At 66.1% G+C, this 21,746-nt stretch overlaps 5 protein-coding genes across 14 annotated transcripts; 3 read left to right on the forward strand and 2 right to left on the reverse strand.

Moving 5' to 3' along the window:
• Positions 1–2,750: 2,750 nt before the first annotated feature.
• Positions 2,751–6,889, forward strand: IGFALS (insulin like growth factor binding protein acid labile subunit). Its single transcript, XM_047097971.1, has one exon. The coding sequence runs from the start codon at positions 4,350–4,352 to the stop codon at positions 6,666–6,668; it is 2,319 nt and encodes a 772-aa protein (XP_046953927.1). The 5' UTR covers positions 2,751–4,349; the 3' UTR covers positions 6,669–6,889.
• Positions 6,890–7,488: 599 nt separating this feature from the next.
• On the reverse strand, positions 7,489–11,221 carry NUBP2 (NUBP iron-sulfur cluster assembly factor 2, cytosolic). 2 transcript variants are annotated; one of them, XM_047097981.1, is made up of 7 exons: positions 11,173–11,221; positions 9,630–9,748; positions 9,337–9,535; positions 8,607–8,761; positions 8,395–8,505; positions 8,202–8,271; positions 7,489–8,094 (listed from the first exon to the last, which is right to left on the reverse strand). In XM_047097981.1, exons 1-7 carry the CDS (start codon positions 11,186–11,188, stop codon positions 7,949–7,951), a joined length of 816 nt encoding a protein of 271 aa, XP_046953937.1. In that variant the 5' UTR covers positions 11,189–11,221; the 3' UTR covers positions 7,489–7,948. The 2 variants fall into 2 exon arrangements, with proteins under 2 accessions (XP_046953937.1, XP_046953940.1); XM_047097984.1 differs by lacking the exon at positions 11,173–11,221 and adding an exon at positions 10,021–11,128.
• Positions 11,222–11,369: 148 nt separating this feature from the next.
• Positions 11,370–17,091, forward strand: SPSB3 (splA/ryanodine receptor domain and SOCS box containing 3). 4 transcript variants are annotated; one of them, XM_047097976.1, is made up of 7 exons: positions 11,378–11,644; positions 12,694–12,831; positions 15,255–15,432; positions 15,526–15,713; positions 15,833–15,935; positions 16,025–16,150; positions 16,364–17,091. In XM_047097976.1, the coding sequence occupies exons 1-7, from the start codon at positions 11,471–11,473 to the stop codon at positions 16,702–16,704; spliced, it is 1,248 nt and encodes a 415-aa protein (XP_046953932.1). In that variant the 5' UTR covers positions 11,378–11,470; the 3' UTR covers positions 16,705–17,091. The 4 variants fall into 4 exon arrangements, with proteins under 4 accessions (XP_046953928.1, XP_046953930.1, XP_046953931.1 ...); XM_047097974.1 differs by having other exon boundaries at positions 11,373–11,644; positions 16,025–17,091; XM_047097975.1 differs by having other exon boundaries at positions 11,375–11,644; positions 15,255–15,713.
• EME2 (essential meiotic structure-specific endonuclease subunit 2) lies at positions 12,084–20,536 on the reverse strand. Of its 6 annotated transcripts, none has more exons than XR_006965519.1 (9): positions 20,176–20,536; positions 19,831–19,967; positions 19,453–19,545; positions 18,710–18,801; positions 18,429–18,525; positions 18,144–18,259; positions 17,769–17,958; positions 14,840–17,683; positions 12,084–14,158 (listed from the first exon to the last, which is right to left on the reverse strand). XR_006965519.1 is itself a non-coding variant. In XM_047097979.1 (9 exons), the coding sequence occupies exons 1-8, from the start codon at positions 20,534–20,536 to the stop codon at positions 17,513–17,515; spliced, it is 1,257 nt and encodes a 418-aa protein (XP_046953935.1). In that variant the 3' UTR covers positions 12,084–14,158; positions 17,489–17,512. The 6 variants fall into 6 exon arrangements, 4 of the variants coding, with proteins under 4 accessions (XP_046953935.1, XP_046953934.1, XP_046953933.1 ...); XR_006965518.1 differs by having other exon boundaries at positions 14,330–17,683; XM_047097979.1 differs by having other exon boundaries at positions 17,489–17,683.
• On the forward strand, positions 20,487–21,657 carry MRPS34 (mitochondrial ribosomal protein S34). Its single transcript, XM_047097988.1, has 3 exons — positions 20,487–20,825; positions 20,914–20,956; positions 21,046–21,657. The coding sequence occupies exons 1-3, from the start codon at positions 20,505–20,507 to the stop codon at positions 21,339–21,341; spliced, it is 660 nt and encodes a 219-aa protein (XP_046953944.1). The 5' UTR covers positions 20,487–20,504; the 3' UTR covers positions 21,342–21,657.
• The last annotated feature ends 89 nt before the right edge of the window (positions 21,658–21,746 follow it).

The raw sequence follows: 21,746 nt of genomic DNA on the forward strand, positions 1-21,746 counted from the left end.
GGCTGGTGATGAGCAAGTATCCTGCTTGGGCTTCTCTGTCTCTCTCTGCTCACGCTCGCTCTCTTGCTCTGTGTGAAAATAATAAACGTTAAAGTTAAAAAAATAGTGTCAAGTTTAGAAAACTTAAGGAAGATGTGAGTAAATGGGAAGGTACTCCGTGTCTCTTGATCAGAAGAACTTTGTGATCTTGGGTTAGGCACACAAAAAGCATGAAACACAAAAAACCTCAGTAAGCTGGACTTCACTAAACTTTCACGTTTCAAAGGACAAGGTTTTTTTTTTTTTTAATTTTTTTTTTTAACGTTTTTTATTTATTTTTGAGACAGGGAGAGACAGAGCGTGAACAGGGGAGGGTCAGGGAGAGGGAGACACAGAATCTGAAACAGGCTCCAGGCTCTGAGCCATCAGCCCAGAGCCCGACGCAGGGCTCGAACTCACAGACCGCGAGATCGTGACCTGAGCCGAAGTTGGCCGCTTAACCGACTGAGCCACCCAGGCGCCCCAAGGTTTTTTTTTTTTTTTTTTTTTTAAATTGGTAAGCCACAGGCAAGGAAAAGTATCTGCAAGTATCGTGTCTGATAACCGACAATTAAAGTCTGACAACTCAGAAAACAATTTAAAAACGTGCAAGACTCAGATCAACACCCTGCCCGTGAAGACGAGGACCACTGTGCACATGAGAAGGCGCTCGGCCCTATCTGTCCACGACACGGAGGGTCGCGGGATGGGAGCAGCTGACCTGCAGACAGCACACCCCGCGTGCAGGTGAGGACGAGACCCAGCTTTTGAGAATGGTTTTTTAAAAAGTCAGACATAAGGGGTGCCTGGCTGTCAGGAGAGCACGAGAGTTGATCTTGGGTGGTGAGTTTGAGCCCCACGTCGGGCATAGAGGCTACTTAAAAATAAAATCCTTAAAAAGTTATACATAAATATCCTGTGAAGCAGCAATTCCACTCCTGAGAACCTACTGGAAGGACGAGACACATGTCCACACCAAGACTTGTATCTAAGCGTTCACGCCAATGCTGTAGCAGCCCCCAAAACAGAAACAAAGCAAGCGCCCATCAGCTGGCGAGTGGACCCACACGTGGTGCAGATCCCTAGGGCGACAGCCGTTCAGCCAACAAGGCACGAAGGACTCACACGCTGCTGTGTGGGGGACGCACAAGACCACAGAGCGCACACAGGGTCCTGTAGCGGCGGGGGGGGGGGGGGGGGGGACGCCGTCCAAACCGCAGGGCTGTGCACTTTCTACGCATCACAAGGCTGTTGGCGCGGAAGAGAGCCGTCGGTGAAGGCGTCGCGCCAGCTAACGCTCACTGTGCCACCCCACAAGCGACAGGCGCGTCCGGCCCGGACTGATGGGAGACGGAACCCAAGGGAAAAAAAGGGATCAAATAATATCAAGAAGCAACAACCACCTAGGAGAAAACCTACACACGACCCGAGATCCCAGGAGCACCGAGAGCACCGCGTGTGGGGGCGGGAAGACAGCATGGTGAGAACACCCGTCCGCCACGAACCTGAGCACGACCCTCACCCCGACAGGCTCCGGTTTCGGCTCACACACCCGGCAAGCTGCTCCGGCGACATGTGAGGAACCAAAAGGGGCCACGTGCAGGTGGCTGGACTGCTCCGGCGGGGATCTGCTCCACAAGCCACGGACACTTCCCCACACCCTCTGGCCTCGGGGGCAGCCCCCCACGGCCGGGGGCCCCGACATCGTGTCCACACGCACATCCACGGTGCAGTCTGGTCCCTGTGGCACACGGGATGTGACCACACGAGGGTCTGCACGGTCAGGACTCTGGGTTTGCTGTCCCTCAGGCTGGCACCCGAGGAACCCAGCTCAGTGACCCTGCAGGGTCTAGGGACAGCAGGCAGGATGCCACGGCCCACACGTGCCCGATGGGGGACTTGTATCCGGAGAAGAAGTTTTTAAACACACACATCAGACTATCCGACAATCGAACAAAATCACAAAATGGGACATTCCCCAGGCGACAAGCCCGAGGTGCTGGTGCGTCACCAACATTTGAGAAACAAACGACAGCCGACGTTCACTCCCCTTTGGGGCCGGGGACGGCCGGGGACGGCCGGGGCGGGGGTGCGGTGTGCGACTCGACCGCCCAGAGCAATCCAAGTGTCGCGCCCCAAGGTCTGAGCTGGACGCCGGGACCGCTCAGCCTCCACGACAGCAGCGGCCAAAGCCAGTGCGCTAACCCCGTACACAGAAGCTTGGAAGCGAAGGACGCCGCGCGCCTCGGGCAGACCCTCGGGCGGTCAACCGTGCGTGGCAGGAGCATCGAGGGACCCGGCAGCCGGGACAGGCCGCTCTGGGAGGCCTGGGGCGCCGGGGACAGGCTGGCGTTGCGGCAACCCCCAGCCCCCCGAGTTCTCCAGCGCCCCACCCGGGATCTGTAGACAGCACGGTCCCCTCCCCATGCTCACCCTCCCTTACCGACGAGGGTCCTCGGCCACGAACGTGCTGAGTCCGCACTTTGCGCTGTGTCAGTGCGTGTTTACCGTGTAAATTTCTGGGCGTGGACTTTCTCCCGGCAGATCTATAATTTCTCAGAACGACCTGGAAATCAATCAAAGCTCAATAAAGGGAGAGATAAAGCTGCCCTCACCCCCAGGCATGAGCAGCTCAGGCAGGGCAGGGGCGAGGCAGGGTGGGGGGCTGGGGAGGGGCGCCGCAGCTGCCCACTGTCCCCTCCACGGGGCTGTGAAGCAACCGCCTCCCTCCGGTCGCCTCGCGGTGGGGGCGTCACGTTGGAGTCTGAACGTCCGTCCGCAAGCCCTGCCTCCAGCCCCGCCTGCGCAGCCAGAGGAGGGCCCCGTGGGCAGAGGCCGGGAGGCGGGGCTGGAGGGCCGACTGCACCCCGCCAGCCCCAGGGAAGAGGGGTTCTGGGCAGCCAGAGCAGAGGCCGGTGGATGAAGGCGCAGCAGGGCTCCCCTCGCTCGAGCAACCAGCACCTTGCGGCCCCCCTACTTCCTGGCCTGACCCGGGGCTGCCCGCAGGCCAGGCGCTGGGCCGCCATCCTGTACGGAGCGGGTTGGCCGTGCCCCCCCCCCCCCGCCCCCGCCCCAACAGCTCTGGGGACATCAGGAGTCCCAAAGCAGGTGGAGGCTGGTCTTGCGGCGCAAGACCTGGCCCCCAAGGCTGGGCCTCCCTCCGCTCTTCCCGGGAGGGCAGTGCTAGGAAAGCAAACACGAGGTGGCCGGGAGCCCGGCTGCTGTTCCTAGAAGAGGCTGGGGGAGGAGGAGCGGCCAGACACCAGCTGACCCTGAGGTCGCAGAAGCCCCGGGGAGTCCTAATGAGGACCCCACCCAGGCTGTTAGGAAACGGGCAGGGGGAGGGAAGGTGTGGCCAGCATGCCAGACCCAGCTCCTACTTAACTCCCACGTGGCCATCTGCTGAGCGGGGAGGGCCCCCACAGCGGCCCGAGGGGCCCCCACCTGGGCTCCGGGGGCTGGCCGAGCAGCGGGGCCTCCTCTCCCCGCTTCCCCAAAGCTGTCCCAACCACAGGCTGCTGCAGGGGAGACCCCTGCCCCCGCACGCCTGCTGCCCCAGCTCTGCTCCGCTCAGCCCTGCAGGGCGAAGGTGGGGGGACACGCCCGTCCCCCAGAGCTGCACCACCGCCCACCTCGATCCCCAAAGGTGGCTTCGGGGTGAACGCGGCACCCCCCGACTCTCCCCTGTGCTACCTGCACTCTGGGCACTCGGGGCCGATGCTGGCAGCCGGGCACGAGGGGGTTAATGGAACCCGGGTCAGCAGGGCTGGGCTGGCCTGCGGCAGGGTGCTGGCTGCCCCAGCAGTGGGGAAGTCAGAGGGCAGGAGCAGCCGGCCCCAGCAGACGCACCCCTGCTCACTGCCCGCCTGTGGTCTGCTCTGCACGCGGGATGGCCCTGAAGAGAGGTGAGGCGCCCCCAAGTGCCCCGGCCCCTCGTTCTGGGGGCAGCCGCCCGGCCAGGGGCGGGCCTTTCTGGGTGGGCCGATGGGGGAAGTGGCCCTGCTGGGGTCCCAGAATGCCTCAGGTCCCTCTGTCCACCTCCACTCTGGTCCCAGGGCCCAGGACAGTGGCACAGGGGAAGGGTGGGAGTCCCCTCTCAACCCCCAGAGACCCTCCCCTGGGGACTGCTGCCCTTCCAGCCCTGTGGGGCCTGGTCCCGTCCACAGGGGATGGGGCATGCTCTGACCTCACGCTGAGTCCCTGAGCCCTTCCAAGGGCCGGGACAGGCCCAGTTCTGTGGGTAGCCCAGCGTTCAATGCAGGTTTTGGGGTGGCGCTGCTGTGAGGCCCAGCGCCCTTTGTCCTAACACACCCCTGGCCCCTGGTGAGGGGATGGTGTTCTGTCCACCCTGCTTCTGTCCCCATGCCGGCAGCGGGCTGCATATGCCAGGGAGCACCCGTGTGAGGGCCCTCCAATCTGGGGGCAACGGCCGGCGCTCGAGGGCAGCGAGCACACGTGACCCGGGCCTGTGCCAGAAAGCCCTCCCGCATTCCCCCTGGGCCCACCTGGCAGCCTGGCCGGTGCCCGTGTTCGGGACGCAGACGGCCGCCCGGCTCTACGGGCAGGTTTCCTCCGGGAAGGGGCATCGCCGCCCTGCCGGGTGGAGAGGACGGTTGGTCTGGAGCCGGACGACAGCTGTCCTGTCTGGCTCCGCTTCTAGTCCCGGCGGGGTGAGTACGACTCGGCTCCCACCTTTCTGCCGCCTGACTGGCAGCGCCTGTCTTTACGGTCACGTGCTGTGGTCTCGGTGCCGAGTTCCACACTGGGCTGCGGGCGCAGGCCGAGGCCTGGAACGTCCCGGGTCTCGCTCGCCCCGGGACTCACGTCCTCCGGCTCCTCTCCTTGCAGGAGGCCCGGCCCTGGCCGTGCTCCTGGTCTCCTGGGCAGCGCTGGGCCCCTGCGGCCTGGAGGGAGCGGAGCCCGGGGCCCCGGGGAAGGCCGAGAGCCCGCAATGCCCAGCCGTCTGCACCTGCGGCCACGAGGACTATTCGGACGAGCTCAGCGTCTTCTGCAGCTCCAGGAACCTCACGCGGCTGCCCGACGGCATCCCGGACGGCGCCAGGGCCCTGTGGCTGGACGGCAACAACTTCTCCTCCATCCCCGCGGCGGCCTTCCAGAACCTCTCCGGTCTGGGCTTCCTCAACCTACAGGGCAGCGGGCTGGCCAGCCTGGAGCCGCGGGCACTGCTCGGCCTGCACAACCTCCACCACCTGCACCTGGAGCGGAACCAGCTGCGGGGGCTGGCGGCCCACACGTTCCTGCACACCCCGGGCCTCGCCTCGCTCGGCCTCAGCAACAACCTGCTGGGCAGGGTGGACGAGGGCCTCTTCCGGGGGCTGTCCGGCCTCTGGGACCTCAACCTCGGCTGGAACAGCCTGGCCGTGCTCCCGGATGCCGCCTTCCAGGGCCTGGCCGGCCTCCGCGAGCTGGTGCTGGCGGGCAACAAGCTGGCCTACCTGCAGCCCGCGCTCTTCTGTGGCCTCGGCGAGCTGCGGGAGTTGGACCTGAGTAGGAACGCCCTGCGCAGCGTCAAGGCCAACGTCTTCGTCAAACTGCCCAAGCTCCAGAAGCTCTACCTGGACCACAACCTCGTCGCCGCCGTGGCCCCCGGCGCCTTCCTGGGCCTGAGGGCGCTGCGCTGGCTGGACCTGTCGCACAACCGGCTGGGCGGCCTCCTGGAGGACACCTTCCCCGGCCTGCTGGGCCTGCACGTCCTGCGCCTCTCGCACAACGCCATCGCGGGCTTGCGGCCCCGCACCTTCAAGGACCTGCACTTCCTGGAGGAGCTGCGGCTGGACCACAACCGCATCCGGCAGCTGCCCGGCCAGGCCTTCGAGGGCCTGGGCCAGCTGGAGGTGCTCACGCTCAATGACAACCAGATCCAGGAGATCGAGGCGGGCGCCTTCCTCGGCCTCCTGAGCGTGGCGGTCATGAACCTGTCCGGGAACTGCCTGCGGGCGCTCCCGGAGCAGGCGTTCCGGGGCCTGGGCCAGCTGCACAGCCTGCACCTGGAGCGCAGCTGCCTGGGCCGCATCCGCCCGCACGCCTTCGCCGGCCTCTCGGGGCTGCGCCGGCTCTTCCTCCGGGACAACGGCATCGTGGCCGTGGAGGACCAGGGCCTGCAGGGGCTCGCGGAGCTCCTGGAGCTGGACCTCACCGCCAACCGGCTCGCACACCTGCCCGGCCAGCTCTTCCAGGGGCTCGGCAAGCTGGAGTACCTGCTCCTCGCCGGCAACCGGCTGGCGGCGCTGTCCGCGGACGCCCTGAGGCCCCTGCGGCGCGTCTTCTGGCTGGACGTGTCGCACAACCGCCTGGAGGCCCTGCCCGAGGACGTGCTGGCGCCGCTGGGGCAGCTGCGCTACCTGAACCTCAGGAACAACTCCCTGCGGACCTTCGTGCCGCGGGCCCCCGGACTGGAGCGCCTGTGGCTTGAGGGCAACCCCTGGGACTGCGGCTGCCCCCTCCGGGCCCTCAGGGCCCTGGCCCTGCAGCAGCCCGACGTGGTCCCCCGCTTCGTGCGGGCAGCGCCGGACGGCGACGACGGCCAGCCGCCCGCGTACGCCTACAACAACATCACCTGCACCGGCCCCGCAGCCGTCGCCGGCCTCGACCTGCGGGACGTGGCCGAGGCCCACTTTGCTCACTGCTGACCGCGGGCTCGCCGGCCCAGAGCCCGGCAGGGACACGATGTCCGCCTCGGGGGCCAGGCGTCACCTGCTTGCTTGCTGGGGTCCCGTCCCTGGGAAAACCCAGGGCAGCCGGGGGGTTCTGCTGGTGGGGGCACCGCCATCACATAGCACCCCCCCCCCCCCCGCAGTCGGTAATTAAAAGCAATCTAACACATGCGTGTGACCGCAGGGGTGTAGCCTGGGGGGGGGAGGTTGGGAAGAAGGGTTCCATCCCGGGTCCCCGTCCTGTGTCCCCCCACCACCACACCCCTCCTAGGACGCCCGCCCACACCTGAGGGGCAGCAGCACCCACCCCGGGGCCCCGGAACCTCGGCTGTCCTCTTCGTGCAGTGTCCCTGGAGGCCCTGGTCCTGGGAAGCCGAGGTTCAGCCGGGACAGCCTCCATTGCCAGCTGGGACACCGGTCCGTGCCCCCAGCTCCTGGCCAAAGTTCTCGGCAGTGCCCCCTTTGCCGTCCTTTCCACACCCGGAAGCATCTGTCCGTGGCGCGCCCGCCCCTGTCCCTCAGGAAGTGGGACCGGAGGTTGCCCTCCACCTCGCTCCTCTCTCCTGCTCTCAGCTCTGCCCTGGGCCCTGGGGCGGGGGGAGGCGGGAGCGGCTAAGCCTCCCCCAACGCACATGCCTCTCCGCCATCACCAAACCCTCCACGTGCTGCCACCACACTTGACCCAAACGTATCCAGGGGGCTCGGGGCCAGGGTGCCTGCTGAGAAGTGCGCAACATGCAAAACAGAGCCGGGACCGGGAGAGGAGAGTCTGGAAGCATCAGACCTGTCACCGCGGTGAGAGGTGGAAGGGAGAACGTTTAATTGTGGGTTCCTTTGAAGTGACAAGCTTAACACCTCACGACACGCTCTCTTCTGTCACCACCCCCCTTCTGTCACAGGAGTCCCGAGGACAGCAGAGGCCCCAACGATTTTCCAGGCACGTGGGCTTTGGGGCCCAGGGGGAGACGGCTGCCGTTTGGGCACCGTGAGACCAAGTGGGAACGTGCCAGCCAGGGAGAGCTCAGGCCACCGGGACCCCACACGTCCCCCTGGGCCCTGCCACGGGCCGACCTGGGGGAACCACTCACTGTCAGCCGCTCTGCTGTCCAGATGCTACGGGAGCACCGGACTAGCTCCAGGGGCAGGGCTGAGGGAGGGAATGCTGGCCCCACACCCTTCTGCTTGGGTCTGCATATACTCGGCCAGGAGGCCCGTGGTGGGGGGGCTGGGCCGGGGTGGGGGGGGGGAGGGTTCGATCAGGGGACGCGAGCAGGCGCCTCGGTCAGAACTTTCTGGGCTATAGACAGGAGCGCAGGGAAGGCTGGGCTCTCAGGAAATTCCCGGATGAAGTCGCGACCCTCCTCTAGGCTCTTAGTGAGCTCTGGGTCCAGGGGCACAGAGCCTGTGAAAGGAGACGGCAGGGGAGGGGCCGTGAGGGCGGCGGGGAGGGCCCCGCAGAGGGGCTCCCAGAGCCAGCCCAAGGGCCAACGGGGGCCGCAACGCACTCACCCAGGAAGGGGACTCCGGCGTGCCTGGCCAGCTCCTCCCCGCCTCCCCGGGAGAAGATGCTGGTGCACTCCTACAACAGACACGTGCTGCTCCCTCCGTCGGCTCCCCCACGCCGAGGGGCAGGTCCCGGGCTGTCCCAGCCGGCCCAACCCCCTCAGGGGCTGCTGACCCCCGCCGAGTCCCCACGACTCACCGCGCAGTGTGGGCAGACGAAACCGCTCATGTTCTCCACCACCCCGAGCACCCGCAGCCCCGTTTTCCTACAGAAGGTCAGCTCCCGCCTCACGTCCCCCACGGACACCGCCTGGGACCGAGGAAGAGAGGACCGTGGCCAGCGGGTCACTCTGCCTAGCCCTGGGTGTAGGGTCCCAGACCTCCAGGAGACCGAAGGAGCTCACGGGGTACCTGGGGTGTGGTGACCACGAGGGCCCCCAGGGGACCGTAGGGACGCAGGGCGTCCACGGTGGCCATGTGCTCATCAGACGTCCCTGGTGGCGTGTCTACAACCAGGTAGTCCAGCTGCCCCCAGGCCACGTCCGACACGAACTGCTTGATCAGCGCTGTAGCGACCCAGGGAGGCCCGGGGGCAGGTGAGGCCAGGGTCTCACGGGGGCCTCTCCAAGTCCCTCGCCAGCAGCCAGCCTCCAGCAGAGGGCCGCCCGAGGGCAGCAGAGCAAGCCGTTCCTCTGGGAGACGGAAGTGCACCGCGCGGCAGGGAGGCTCCTTCCGGGGCCCCCAACACTCCTGCTCAGGCCTTAGCCGGGACCCGGGACCCTCCTGGGGGTGTCGGTGCCCGGACCCGGGTGCACCTCAAGCCTTGGCAGCTGGAGGTGAGGCGGCCTGCAGCGACGGCCCGCACAGGCACGCCCCGAAGCAGCCCCCGCGCTCAGCCTGCTGGGGCAGAAACCCCAGAGCCCAGCCTCGCCGGGGCCTCCTGCCCTCATCCCCCGCACCGGCCCGATGGCTCAGGTGGGCAGCAGGACCGTCGTGGAAACAGGGAGCCTGCCGTGGGAGTCTCTGCTTTACCCAACAACGTGGGGAGGGCCCGCGGTTCCTGCGCTTTCTAACGGGAACAGCTGAGGCGAGTAGGAAGGCTGGCCGCCCCCCTCCGCCCGCCATTACCACCGGCCATTACCATTCTTCTTGGGCCCCCTCCACACCACGGCCTCGTCGGGGTTCTCCAGCAGAAAGCCCACGGACATGAGGCAGATGCTCTGCTCCTGGTCCACATAGACGGGCACCCAGCCGCCGTCACACTGGTGCACGGCCCTGCCCTGTGCCCGAAGCATGCGGGGGATGCTGGGACCACACAGGTCCACGTCGAGGATCCCCACCTGCAAGGAAGCGGGACGTCCACACTGCGCCGGGGGCTCCCGAGGCAGGGGCAGAAGGGACGCCCGCGCAGTGGCCGGGTTGGGGGGTGCTCACCTTCTTGCCTGCATGGCGCAGGGCCAAGGCCAGCTCCGTGGAGATGGTGCTTTTCCCGACCCCCCCCTTTCCTGAGAGCACGAGGATGATGTGCTGGACGCCTGCCAGGTTTCCAGCCTCTAGCCGGAAGGGAGGAGGGCAGAGGACCTCAGTGCCAGGCGCTCTTCAAGGCTCACTCACCGAGGGGTCGCCAAGCACCTCCCACGCCCCAGATTCTGAGACCTGCCCCCTCACCCTGACGTCAGCAAACACCCCAGGCGGAAGGTCTTCCAGTCGCCCAGCCCCAGATTTGACCCTCGGGTTTTCTGAATGCTGCCACCACAGCCCCTGCCTGCAGCCAGGCTGCTGGGGCGGGACTGACCGGCCTCGAGCCGCCCCTCACACTGCACACCTGTGAGCTCGCTCACACGCGGCCCGCACGTGGCGGGTGAGCCGAGGGGCTGCTGGCTCCCAGCTGACTCCAGGGGAAAACAGGCGAACACGGAAGACGATGGGGGATCGGCTCATCGTGACAGATGGCAGGTGCGTCTGTGCTGGGGCGGCCCCCACCCCCCCAGCCCCGCTCCTAGGACGGACCTGTGGGTGCCCAGCGTCCTCTTCTCGGGAAGGACGCTTCTGGCTCCGGGGACCAGAACCGCCTCTCCGACTCAGACCGGTCCTTAAACCCCACGTGCATTAGGGCGGCCACAGTTTGCACCTGCATCCTTGGCTATTCCCCATGAGGGCCCGGGTCCAACAACCGTGGATCCCCGCTGGCCGTTGGCCACTCTGCCTCAGCCTCCCTCTCCTTTCAGGGAGCCTGAAATGTCACTGAATAGTCGCCATTCCCACCCCTGCCACCCCCAGGGGCTGTCATCTGCATCCACGCAACCCCTGTGCGACACTCTCTTGTTACCTCAGCGCCCTCTGGCCCTCGCCATCCAGACTCCTGCCCGGTGTCCGACAAGCGACTTTCCCCACCACCGTCGCTGCGAGCCCGGGTCCTCAGGCGGGCTCCACAAACAACCGTACTGATACCACCCCCCTGCTCAACGCTCCGTGGGTAGGTTCAAAGGCTCCCACCTGCAAAGCCTCCACGAGAAAAACCGAGAGGGACAACTGGCCCGGCTTCTGGCGGGTCTCTGTCACAAAAGCACACAGTGCCTGCCCCAGGTCTGCCCCGAGGACTCGGACCGGACCGAGCACGACTTCGAGCCGCGCGCGGCAAAGCGCCGCTACGGAAAGTCTCCTCTGCACGCCCCGCCCCGCCCCGCTTCTCTTCCTCAGCAGGGACCTTTAGAAAGTTACCCTAGTACTTCGCGCAGAACCAGAAGAGACGTCCGGGTTCGCGTTAGGACCCCCGCTTAACCCAGAACTCTACCAGTACATCGGTTACGACCTGAGCCTCCGACCTTCCGGCACCAGCAGGCCCCCGAATCGGACGCATGGGGCGCAGTACGGCGACCCCGCGCCCGTCACCTGCCTGCCCGCGGCTGAAAACCCAGGGCCGCGCCCCGCAGCTGCGCGCCGGACCCTCCCACTCCCGAGGACCCCCGGCGCTCACCCGCCGCCGCCTCCATCCCGCCGCGCCCCGCGGCCGCTTTCCGCTTCCAGCGCGCAGCGCCCGCCCCCTGGCCGTCCTGATAGGGCCACTCGCGCGGCGCCCAGCCAATCACGTCCCACGTAAGGTGCACGCACGTTGCGGTGCGCCCGACGAACCGGAGATGGACTCACTTCCGTGTTGGGCCCTTTCTCGCCCTATGCCGAACGGGCGCACGGGCCCTCTCCCCGACGGCTTGAGATGTGACCAATAGGGATGTCGAGTCAGGATTGACAGGCCCAGCATCCTGTCGGCAGGAAACATGTGCCGCGCGGCCCGCCCCCTGCTCCGGGCCGCCAGCGCCCGCCAACACCCGGCCGCGGCAGCAGGGCCAATGCGGCGCGGGGGGCGGGCTGCGGGGCGGGGATTGTTTACGTCTCGTTCGGGAGCTGAAAGTAGGTCACGGCCGCCCGGCGGAACGCGGCGGCGGCGACAGGTGAGCGGCGGCCGGCGGCACGCGCGCCCGCTGGCCTGGCGGTTCCGCTGGCGGCGGGAGGCCCCGGTGCGCCTTTGTTCGTGCGGGCGGCGGTGCCAAGCGTCCCCGTCGTAATTCCCGCCACCGCGCGGCAGCGGACACCCGCGGGGACCGGGTCGGGAGCGCGTCGCCTGCTGTGCGCTGCGGCGGGGCCGCCACCTGCGCCGAGCGGGCGGGGGCGCCTGGGCTCCGGAAGCTCTCGGTGCAGGGGACCGCCGGGACGGTTACAGAAGCCGGCAAGGAACCTGCGAGCCCAGCACGGGAGGGGAGGGCATTCCGGGCAAAGGGCAGGGCAGGGCTAGCAACTGCAACGGGGCCCTTGCGGCTTGGGGAAGCACAGGCGAACTTGAAGGTGTTGCAGAAATTTGCATTCTCTGTTAATGATGCAAGGCTGGAGGGGTTTCAGGGCTTTTTAAGGGTTGTTTAATTTTTAAGATTTGTGTTTCCGAACACAACCTTGGTTGTAATGAGTGGAGTGGGAGGAGCCAGGAGGAAGGTGAGCTGTGGTTGGGAAGTCTGGCGACCGCAGGGATGGAGAGGTGTTCAGGCCACGCCTTGGAGGTGCTGTGACGCTGTTAGGCTACCGCCCAAGGAAGGAAAGGGGTGTTCAGGATGACTGCGGTGGGTCTGGCATGAGGAACTGGGCGGTTGGAGATGCCATTTGTCAAACTGGGCAACAGAGGAGGAGCCAGACAAGGTTTGAGATGCCTGAGGGACACGCAGGCAGGACAGCTGGGCTCAGTAGGCTGAGCTCAGAGAGGGGCTGAAATCCACACTCGGGAGTCATGGGTGTCTGGATGGTGTTCTATGCTCTCTGTCTGGCTTTTAGCAAGGTGCTTGCACGCTGGAGGGAGGTGTGAGGTCAGGAAGAGTTCCAGAGCCCTGGCTGGGCACACACGTGGCTCCTAAGAGCGGCCACCTTGAGATGGGCCTGGCACCGCTGGCTGAGGACAGAGCGTGGGAGTTGGTGCCACAGATCTTCTTGGCTCAGAACCTGGGTTTTCTTCCAGATCCTGTCCACCATGGCCAGGCGTCCTCGCAGCAGCACAGCTTGGCATTTCGTCCTGAGTGCAGCTCGCCGAGATGCGGATGCCCGGGCCGTGGCTCTGGCGGGGAGCGCTAACTGGGGCTACGACTCAGATGGGCAGGTAGGTCCTGGGGGGGGAGGTGGACATGGCTGGACCGAAGGGTTGAGACGCTCAGGACGGGCACTGCCTGAGCCCAGACTGAAAGATGAAGATGCGCCCGAGGGCAGAGGACGGGCCCTCCTGCCTCTTGGGTGCTGTGCTCACCCAGGCAGTTTATCTCGGTTGAGGACCCACCGGTCCCGGGGTGACAGGACCCAGGGCAGATGCTGTATCCTTCTCTGTGCTTTCCATTTTCTGTCAGTTTATTCAACAAAAGCTTCTCTGTTCCACTCACCTGACCGTTTCCCAAAGGTAGCTATCGTTAACCGAACGTGCGTGCTCTTGCCTGGACAGATGTGCATTTGACGTTTATGCATATGCACACGTGTGTGTAGGAAGACTTCCGATTCTTGGAGGCCAAAGTTGCAGCACCTTTCCTCCGTTGGCAACTCCAGAGCTCCGGGAAGGCCAGGAGCCAGGAGCTGTCCACAGAGTGGCTTGACTGGGGTGCAGGGTGCCTGACGCAGCCGGGCCAGGATGGGGCGGCAGGGCTGCTTGGCCGTTGTGCCTGTTGGCTGGGTGGGCACCGTGGAGGGCTTCCTGAGTCTCCTCGACCCGGGCAGGGGTTTGGTTCTGCCCCGAGTCCCCTCTGGCTGCCTGCAGGGATGATCCTTGGGCGACTCACGTCTGCCATGTCACAGCCACCCACCCTTTTGCCCCTGCGCAGCCAGGTGTTCTGGGAGGAAGGGGTTGCATCTCTTCGAGAGCGAGTGTGGCCGAGCCCCACGGAACCTCCAGACCTGGAGGCTGCAGTTCTGAGTTGGGGCGGCAGCCCCTTCCTAGGGCCTCCCTGCCCCAGCCAGCAAGAGGCCAGAGGCCTGCATTCCTGTCCTGTCTCTGGCTCCCCTGGACCACGTGACCCAGAGCAGTCTGTTCTGTCAGTCCCTGCCTTTACCAGCTCATCACTGGGAGATGCGGGAGGTGTTCAGGGGCCGGGTCACAGCATCTGACACGCATTTGCTGCTCATCTGTCACCTGCTGGACCTGGAGTACTGGATTGTGTGGGTGGGCCCGTCACCCCGAGAACCTCTGAAGGACGAACACGCCTCTCCCTTGTTCTGCTCTCGTCTGTGACCCTGGCTGCTGACCGAATGGGAAGGGGGCTAGGGTCCGCCCCTGGCCAGTAGAGCCAGTCTGCCTTGGCTTTTGGGGATCAGCATTCCATGGTAGTGGGGTGCTTGGGGTCTCCTTCCTGTATCCCTTTGGCATCGGTCTGTAACTGAAACTTCCCATTCTCTTCACTTGGTCTCTGCCACACGGCTTCTGGGTGACGACCCCGTGGCCCCAACTGTAACAGAAAAGAAACAAGGACCGGGTTCTCTCGAGGGGCTTCCACTCCGGTGGGAGAAGGGAGGAGAGAGATCTGCGGGACGGGGAGCACAGCAGGGGATGGAGGGGCTGGAAGAGCCTCTCTGAAGTGACACGCGGAAGCTGCGGTCTGAAGGCGGACCACCCTCACCCTGTGGGAGCAAGTGGACAGGCCTGTGGGGGGTTGGGAGGCTGTGGGCCTTCGCTCAGAGCAGTGGCTTGCCGAGGTGTGCCAGGCCCAGCCCGGGTCTGAGCAGGGGCTGCCGGCCTGCTGCGCGGAGGGCACTTCAGGGAGTGAGAGGAGGGCCCAGAGGCCAGGAAAGGGAGTTGGAGGGTGGGGCCGGACCAGGACCCCAGCCCCTTGCTCGTTGGCCTGGAGTCCACGGCTAAGGCAGGTGTCCAGAAAGGCCTGTGTCTTTAGAACAGGAACAGCTCCTGTGCACAGAAAGCGTCCCTAACTGGCCTGCGAGAAGGATCTGGCTCTGGGTCACCATTAGGCCTTCAAGACTTGGAACACGTGCCCTGACGACTGGGCCCCTCAGGCAGAAGAACAAGTCTCCACTCAGTGTTCTCCTACTGTAGAAGTGGCATGGGGCCACGGGGCTCCAGGGTGCCCCACCACGTGGATAGGGTGCACGGGCACTGCCACGGCGAGGGGCACCTGCTGGAGTCTGGCTGTCGCCCGAGGGCACGGCCCTCGCCCTGGGGCTCCCTGGCTTCCGGCTGCCCTCGGGTGGGGCTGCGGCGTATCCTCAGCCTGGAAGCTGTGTAGAGAACGAGGAGCGGTGGAGCGGGCGGGCGGCCCCCGGTGGCTCAACATCAGCTGGAAGCCCAGTGCCCCTGGCTGTGCGGAGACGGGGTGGAGCCCTTGAAGCCACTGCCAGGAGGCCGGAGCTGTCCAAGGTCACCGTGGGTGGCACTGGCAAGGGTGGGCAGCGCGTGCGTGGGAGACCCGGGAAGCCCTCCGGGGCCAAATCCCCGGGTCCCTTCCTGGGCCGTTAGAGCCGCTGACCTGCGGGCCTAGGGACGGTGGGCGGCGGTGCCCCACACCCGAGCAACCAGTCTTTCCCTCCCAGCACAGTGACTCTGACTCGGACCCCGAGTCCTCAGCCCTGCCGCCACCCATCCCCAGCGCCGTGCCCGTGACCGGGGAGTCCTTCTGTGACTGTGACAGTCCGAGCGAGGCCTCCTTCTGCAACAGCCTGCACGCGGCACACCGGGGCAAGGACTGTCGCTGCGGCGAGGAAGATGAGCGTGAGTGCCTGGGGGCTCCTGGGGGGGAGGGGCGGGGAGGAGCCCGGGGCCAGCCTGCCCTCCAGCCCTGGCCTCTGGCCTCCCCCTTCGCAGATTTTGACTGGGTGTGGGATGACCTGAATAAGTCTTCGGCCACCCTGCTGAGCTGTGACAACCGCAAGGTCAACTTCCACACGGAGTACAGCTGCGGCACGGCGGCCATCCGGGGCACCAAGGAGCTGGGGGAGGGCCAGCATTTCTGGGAGATCAAGATGACCTCTCCCGTCTATGGCACCGACATGGTAAGCAGCCGGGGGACGGGGGGCAGGAGTGCCTCCAGGGCCCAGGCCCGCCCCCCACCTCCCCAGCTGGCGGGCCTTGGCAGGCCCTTGACCCCCTGTGCCCGCCCCGCTCTCCCCAGATGGTGGGCATCGGGACGTCAGACGTGGATCTGGACAAGTATCACCACACATTCTGCAGCCTGCTCGGCAGGGACGAGGACAGCTGGGGCCTCTCCTATACGGGTGCGCGGGGCACTGCGGCCGGTGGGGCGGGCGGGAGGCCGGGGCGGCATGGCTCACCCCTCCGCCGCCCCCTCCCCCCCCCCCCCCAGGGCTCCTCCACCACAAGGGCGACAAGATGAGCTTCTCGTCGCGATTCGGCCAGGGCTCCATCATTGGTGTGCACCTGGACACCTGGCACGGCACGCTGACCTTCTTCAAGAACAGGAAGTGCATAGGTGAGGGCGGCTGGGCCCGGGCCCCCGGGGCCGGCAGCTGGAGCCCCAGGCCAAGCACCCCAGGCTCCCCAAGGGGCTGTCCTCACAGAAGCCTGAGGCGCCGGGATCCCCGGCGCGAGAGTCGTCAGGGATGTCCGCGTCCTCGGATGCCGTCGGGGGACACGCAGCCCCCACAGGGGGCCAGAGCTCAGGCTATGCTCCCTGCTCCCGCAGGCGTGGCGGCCACCAAGCTGCAGAACAAGAAGTTCTACCCGATGGTGTGCTCCACCGCGGCCAAGAGCAGCATGAAGGTGATCCGCTCGTGTGCCAGCGTCACGTCCCTGCAGTTCCTGTGCTGCTACCGCCTGCGCCAGCTGCGGCCCGACTCCGGGGACACGCTGGAGGGTCTGCCCCTGCCGCCCGGCCTGAAGCAGGTGCTGCGCCACAAGCTGGGCTGGGTCCTGAGCATGAGCTGTGGCCGCCACAAGCCCCCCGCGCCCTCGCCCAAGGCCATGGCCGATCCCGGCGGCCCTGAGACCCGGCGCTGCCAGAGGAAGCGCTGCCGACGGACCTAACTTGTTTTCCAACGAAAACTGCTTTACCGGGCCGAGGTGGCGCGTTCTCCGTCCCTCCCTTTTGGGCCACGCTCCAGGGCAGCAGACGGGACGGAGCTGAGGTCCGTCCCTCTGCCACCCGAGGCTGGGACAGGCCCCGCGCTCCTGAAAGCAGAACCGTCCAAGGGCACCTGCTTCCTGCGTTGGGTGTGGGGGCGGCCGTCCTGGCTCTTTGGGACTGACCGCGGGCCCGGGCGGCTGTTGTGGGCTGCGGAGGACACACGTCAGAGGCGGCACCGCGGCTGCCGCCAGCCGGGGCTCTTTCTTAACTTGCCTTTTGCATGTCGTCAGCTGCTGTTTCTCCCGTCCCAGGCTGAAATGACCCTAATAAACTCGGCGTTTGGGCAACGCCTCGCAGTGGTGGTGGGACGAGGCCTGGGGCTCTTTCCTTATCAGGTCCAGCCGCATTACGGTGCTTTCCAGGAGACAGCCTGGCTGTCTTTCCTCCCGCAAGACCCCATCTTACCGCTTCTTCCCCTTCCTGACCATTCCGCTGGGGCACCAGGCCCGTAGCCGCCGTGGACCGGACCCAGGGCAGGGGAACCTCACCGCCACCCTCTCCAGCCAGCGTGGCAGCTCCTGGCAAGAGCGTCATCTCCTGCTCCTCCTGGCACCACCCCCTCGGGGCCAGGGGGCCAGACCTGACTGACCACTCCACCCTCCCATCCCCCACATGCAGCGCTGTTCCCTTCCCTCGGCCTGTGGTAGTTTCCAGTTAACCCGCTAGGCAAGGCGGGCGGCGTACCCCCTTCTGGTCCTGCGGACGTGGTCAGGAGCCCAGGTCCAGCAGGAGCTCAGGACTGGTCGTGGTCAAGAAGAGGCAGATGCGGCGGGCAAGGTCAGGGCCCACCCTGCGGGGCCGCGCACCATCGCCCGTCTTCACGGGGAGGTCAGCCAGGAGGGCCGTGCGCTCCTGCTCTGTGTTGCAGGTCCTGTAGGCCTAGGACAGGCACGGGGATGAGCAGGGCAGGTCCCGGGGACCTGGCTCCAAACGTGGGGGGGAGGGGCAGTGCAGGGGGACCCACCTGCTGCAGAAGGCGGGGGGAGGGGAAGGCGGTGACAACAGCATCGGCCACGGCCGGGCTGACCCGGTTGAACTGCCTGATCTGCCGCCACCAGACCCCCCGAAGCCCTGTGCCATCTCTTGCCACTCGCTCACCCCCTGCCCAGCGTCCAGCCACACAGAAGGAAAAGGCACGGGACTCCCGGTACTGCCTGCAGACAGAGAAGGATGCAGGGGAACTTCTAGAAACTTCTCACCTTCTGAACGTCCCACTCTCCAAGCTCAACAAAGCCCTCAGTCTTCCCCGCTCCCAAAGCTATCAGAAAGGTACCACCTCTCCAGGCACTCCTGTCCCCCCTCCCGGCTGCAGCCACCAGTCAGGGTGGTGGTCACGCACTTGAGGGGGCGCTGCGCGAAGGCCTTGGTGAACGCACACACGTGCCGACTCAGCTCCTGCCAGGAGGCCACCAGCAGCACATCCAGGTGTGCCCAGAGCTGCAGGAGCACCAGGGCCTGAGGACATGAGCCCAGAGTGGGTCAGCGGAGGTCACCCTTGGGGACACCCAGCTGAGACCGACCCCACATGCCGCCTGGGACCAAAATCGGGGCTGTGGGGCCTTGGAGAGCAGTCCAAGCTCCAGGACCAAGGCCAAACACCTCACCCCACCCAACCAGCCCTCACCTCCTCCACCCTGGGCCAGCTGAGTGCCACTGCCGTACGGGCCACTGCTGCAGTCTCCGGCTGCCTCGTCTCGTGGATGTTGCTGGGCTGGTGAGACCTGAGCAGAGGTTGCCTGTCCCTCCGGCTCCTGCCACCCTGCCATTCCCACCCTCCAGTTCTGTTTCCCCGATCTGCCCAAGGAAGGGGGACAGCTGTGTCACAGCCACCCCCAGAGCCACCACCTTTCCCCTGAACCCTCCCATCCCAGCTGGGCCTATTGAAGGCATTAGGGTGACCGGTACCACAAGTAGGCATCCAGCCCAATGACGGCTACGTGGGGGCTGGCGGAGCCCTCAGGAGAGATCCACGGTACCGAGCAGGGTGGGCCACTGGTCTGCAAGCCAAGGATGAACACACCCGTTTTGGAGGCTGTGGCAGGCAGGACCCACGGGCTACCAGGCCACAGCCAGTTTGCAGACAGAAAAAAAAGCGAGCTTGGGAGTAACTGAGGGGTCCTGGGAAAAACAGGCACAGTCTCTCTCTGGTCACCCAGCCAGCTCCTGTTGGAAACTGGCTTTACGCCTCTAGCAAAGGCAAAGAACATGTGAAAGCCCCGGGCACGTCCCAGGTACTGAAAAGAGCAAGTCTGAGTCCCCATCCCCCATTTCTGCTCTATCCCTGCACCCTAGCCTGCCCTGTGGCTGGCATATGACACGTTTGATAAGTACGTGCAAAACCTACAAAGAGTCTGATTGAACGCCTCTGACTTCTCGCTAGTTTCTCTGGGAAACCTTCCTCATCCTGACTCTCATCCTGTGGAAATGGCTGTGGCTCCCATCCACTTCCAGGCCAAGAACCCACTTGGCTTCTCCATCTTGCCCACAACAGCTCCACAGTTGCTGATGAGAACTCCAGACTGCTGCATGCATGCCCTGTCTGACCCTCTCTCCTTAAGCAGGGAAGGGAGACACGCAGAACAGCTCCCCCACGCTAAGAAACCCAGCCCCTGGAGATTTGTGGACGACTACCGCCCCCACCAGAGCACCTGGGTCAGCTGGTTGACGCCCTGCAGAAACTCCTCCGGCTCCAGGAGCAGCAGGAAATCCTGTTCACCTGCGTCCCGCACCTCAGAAGGCACCTGCGGGGCACCCAGGTGGCTCTGAGGCTCCTGGCCACAGTCAATCCCAGGCTCCACCAGAACTACTCTGCTAAAAAACCCATGTCCCATCCCCTGCCAGGTCCAAGGCCAGTCGGGTTCTAAGGACAGGAGCCCTGCAACTTACCAGCACAGTAGCTTGGGCCCCACCCACTCAGTGTTCTTCCTTCCCAGTTTACCGATCTGTAAAACGTGCACGGTGTGTGAAGCCTCGCACGTAAAACACTCTGGCCAGAATCGTACTCTGTTACAAACCAGGACACTCACGGTGCGGGGGCAAGAATCCGGCTTTGCTCTGGTCCACCTGAGGCTCCGGGCCAGGCGCTGGGTTTCCACTTGGTACTCACAGCCCAGAGTGCTCAGGGCCTCCAGCAGGATGCCAGCACCAGCATCTTCCAGAACGGCTGCGAAAGGCCGCAAGAACACAGCGGTCACTACTTCCCTGCCCCGCGGGCGAGGCCACCATCTGGTCGCCCCCAGGCCACACGCGTCCCCGCCAGGAAACCCACGCCAATTCCTGGACGGGAGGCGGCCTTGGGGATGCGGCTGCCCCTGGGGCGCCCGCAGGGGGAGGTTCTGGGTCCCGCGGCCACTCCCCGCGCCCGCCCGCACCTGGGTCCACGCGCACCGCCACGCGCCGCAGGGCCTGCTCGGGCCGCAGCGCCTTGGCCGCCGCCCTGCGCTCCTCCGCCGGGCCGGGCACCCTCGCACCCTCCTCCGCGCCCGCGGGGCCCTCGGCGTCCGAGTCCGAGACCTCCCATGTCGGGGGACGCCGCAGACACCCGCCCCGGCGCGAGCTCCCCGCCCTCCCCGCATCCGTCCGCGACATGGCCGGCCCGGCCTCCAACTGGCTTCCGGCCGAGCCCGGACGCCTTTGAGCGGGACACCGGCCGCTTCCGGCGGCGGCGGCGGAGCGGCTTCCGGTCGGCGGGGCGCGGACCATGGCGCGGAGGAAGTTGCGGCCGCGGCTCATCGCCGAGCTGGCCCGTCGCGTGCGGGCCCTGCGGGAGCAACGGGAGCGGCCGCGCGACTCGCAGCGCTATGCGCTGGACTACGGGACGCTGACGCGGCCGCACTCGGGCCGCCGGCTGCCCGCGCGCGCCTGGGCCGACGTGCGCCGCGAGAGCAGCCTGCTGCAGCTGCTCAGCCGCCTGCCGCTCTTCGGCCTGGGCCGCCTCGTGACGCGCAAGTCCTGGCTGTGGCAGCACGACGAGCCGTGCTACTGGCGCCTCACGCGCGTGCGGCCCGACTACACGGCGCAGGTGCGAGCGCGCGCCCGGTCCCCCGCCACCGCCTCCGGGGCCGCGCGCGCGCTCTGAGCCGACCCCTCCCTCTGCCCTTGCTTTGCAGAACTTGGAGCACGGCAAGGCCTGGGGCATCCTGACCTTCAAAGGTGAGGCGTTGGGGCCCCGGGTGGGGTGGCCGTCGGCCGCAGCCTGCCCCGCGAGCGTGTGTGCGATGCGCGCCGGCCCTCTTTCCCAGGACATACGGAGAGCGAGGCCCGGGAGATCGCGCAGGTCATGCACCACGACTGGCGGCTGGTGCCCAAGCACGAGGAGGCGGCCTTCACGGCTTTCACGCCGGCACCGCCCGAGGACGCTCAGTGCCGCGTGCCCTACCCGCCGCTCCTCCGGGCCATGATTCTAGCGGAGCGACGGAAGAGCGGGGACACCAGCACCGAGGAGCCCATGCTGAATCTCGAGAGGACGCGAGAGCATCCCTGGGACTACCCTGCGAAACAGGAGGCGAAGAAAAAGGCCAAGGCCGCCGCGGTGTAAAACGCCAGAGCGGGCAGGCTGTCGGGGAGGCGTACGGCGCTGGGCCCCGGTGTGAGAGCGAGAATGAACCCCCGGGAGCTTGCATCCGACCCGCCCCCGGCGACTTGTGCTGAAAAGGACGGGCCGTTGCCCCTGCGTCTTTCCTTTGTCCCCCAGCTCTGTGATGGCTGCTGGGGGGAAGCCGCGGGCGGCGGGGCTGGCCGTGGGCCGCCCTCGCGCTGGCGCCTGTACCTTCCAGGCTCTTTCCCCGACCCCGTCGCGTGCGGCCTCTGCCGGGACTCGGGCAGACTGCACGCGAATAAAGGCAGAAGCCATAGCCTTGGGGTGTGGTTTCTTTGAGTTTGGGGCTGGGTTGGAGGAGTCTGGGGCTTGGGGAGCGCCCGGCGGGTGTCGCAGGGGTCCTGG

This window comes from Lynx rufus, unplaced genomic scaffold (genome assembly GCF_022079265.1).
Source record: "Lynx rufus isolate CCGP_SWC_20201006 ecotype Redwood Valley unplaced genomic scaffold, mLynRuf1.p SCAF_43, whole genome shotgun sequence".
NCBI classification, from domain to species: Eukaryota; Metazoa; Chordata; class Mammalia; order Carnivora; family Felidae; genus Lynx; species Lynx rufus.

Bases quoted from the DNA above. Each gene is read 5' to 3' on its own strand.
- IGFALS (XM_047097971.1), top strand. From the start codon at position 4,350: ATGGTGTTCTGTCCACCCTGCTTCTGTCCCCATGCCGGCAGCGGGCTG.
- MRPS34 (XM_047097988.1), top strand. From the start codon at position 20,505: ATGGCGCGGAGGAAGTTGCGGCCGCGGCTCATCGCCGAGCTGGCCCGT. The intron at 20,826-20,913 runs GTGCGAGCGCGC...CTTGCTTTGCAG, and splicing joins GGCCCGACTACACGGCGCAG to AACTTGGAGCACGGCAAGGC. The intron at 20,957-21,045 runs GTGAGGCGTTGG...CCTCTTTCCCAG, and splicing joins GGGCATCCTGACCTTCAAAG to GACATACGGAGAGCGAGGCC.
- EME2 (XM_047097979.1), bottom strand. From the start codon at position 20,536: ATGAGCCGCGGCCGCAACTTCCTCCGCGCCATGGTCCGCGCCCCGCCG. The intron at 19,546-19,830 runs GTGAGTGTCCTG...GGTGCCCCGCAG, and splicing joins CGGATTCTTGCCCCCGCACC to GTGCCTTCTGAGGTGCGGGA. The intron at 18,526-18,709 runs GTACCGGTCACC...ACCTCTGCTCAG, and splicing joins GGGCTGGATGCCTACTTGTG to GTCTCACCAGCCCAGCAACA.
- SPSB3 (XM_047097972.1), top strand. From the start codon at position 11,471: ATGTGCCGCGCGGCCCGCCCCCTGCTCCGGGCCGCCAGCGCCCGCCAA. The intron at 11,645-12,693 runs GTGAGCGGCGGC...GTTTTCTTCCAG, and splicing joins GAACGCGGCGGCGGCGACAG to ATCCTGTCCACCATGGCCAG. The intron at 15,714-15,832 runs GTAAGCAGCCGG...CGCTCTCCCCAG, and splicing joins CCGTCTATGGCACCGACATG to ATGGTGGGCATCGGGACGTC.
- NUBP2 (XM_047097981.1), bottom strand. The intron at 8,506-8,606 runs GTACCCCGTGAG...CCTCGGTCCCAG, and splicing joins TCGTGGTCACCACACCCCAG to GCGGTGTCCGTGGGGGACGT. The intron at 8,272-8,394 runs GTGAGTCGTGGG...TGTCTGTTGTAG, and splicing joins TCGTCTGCCCACACTGCGCG to GAGTGCACCAGCATCTTCTC.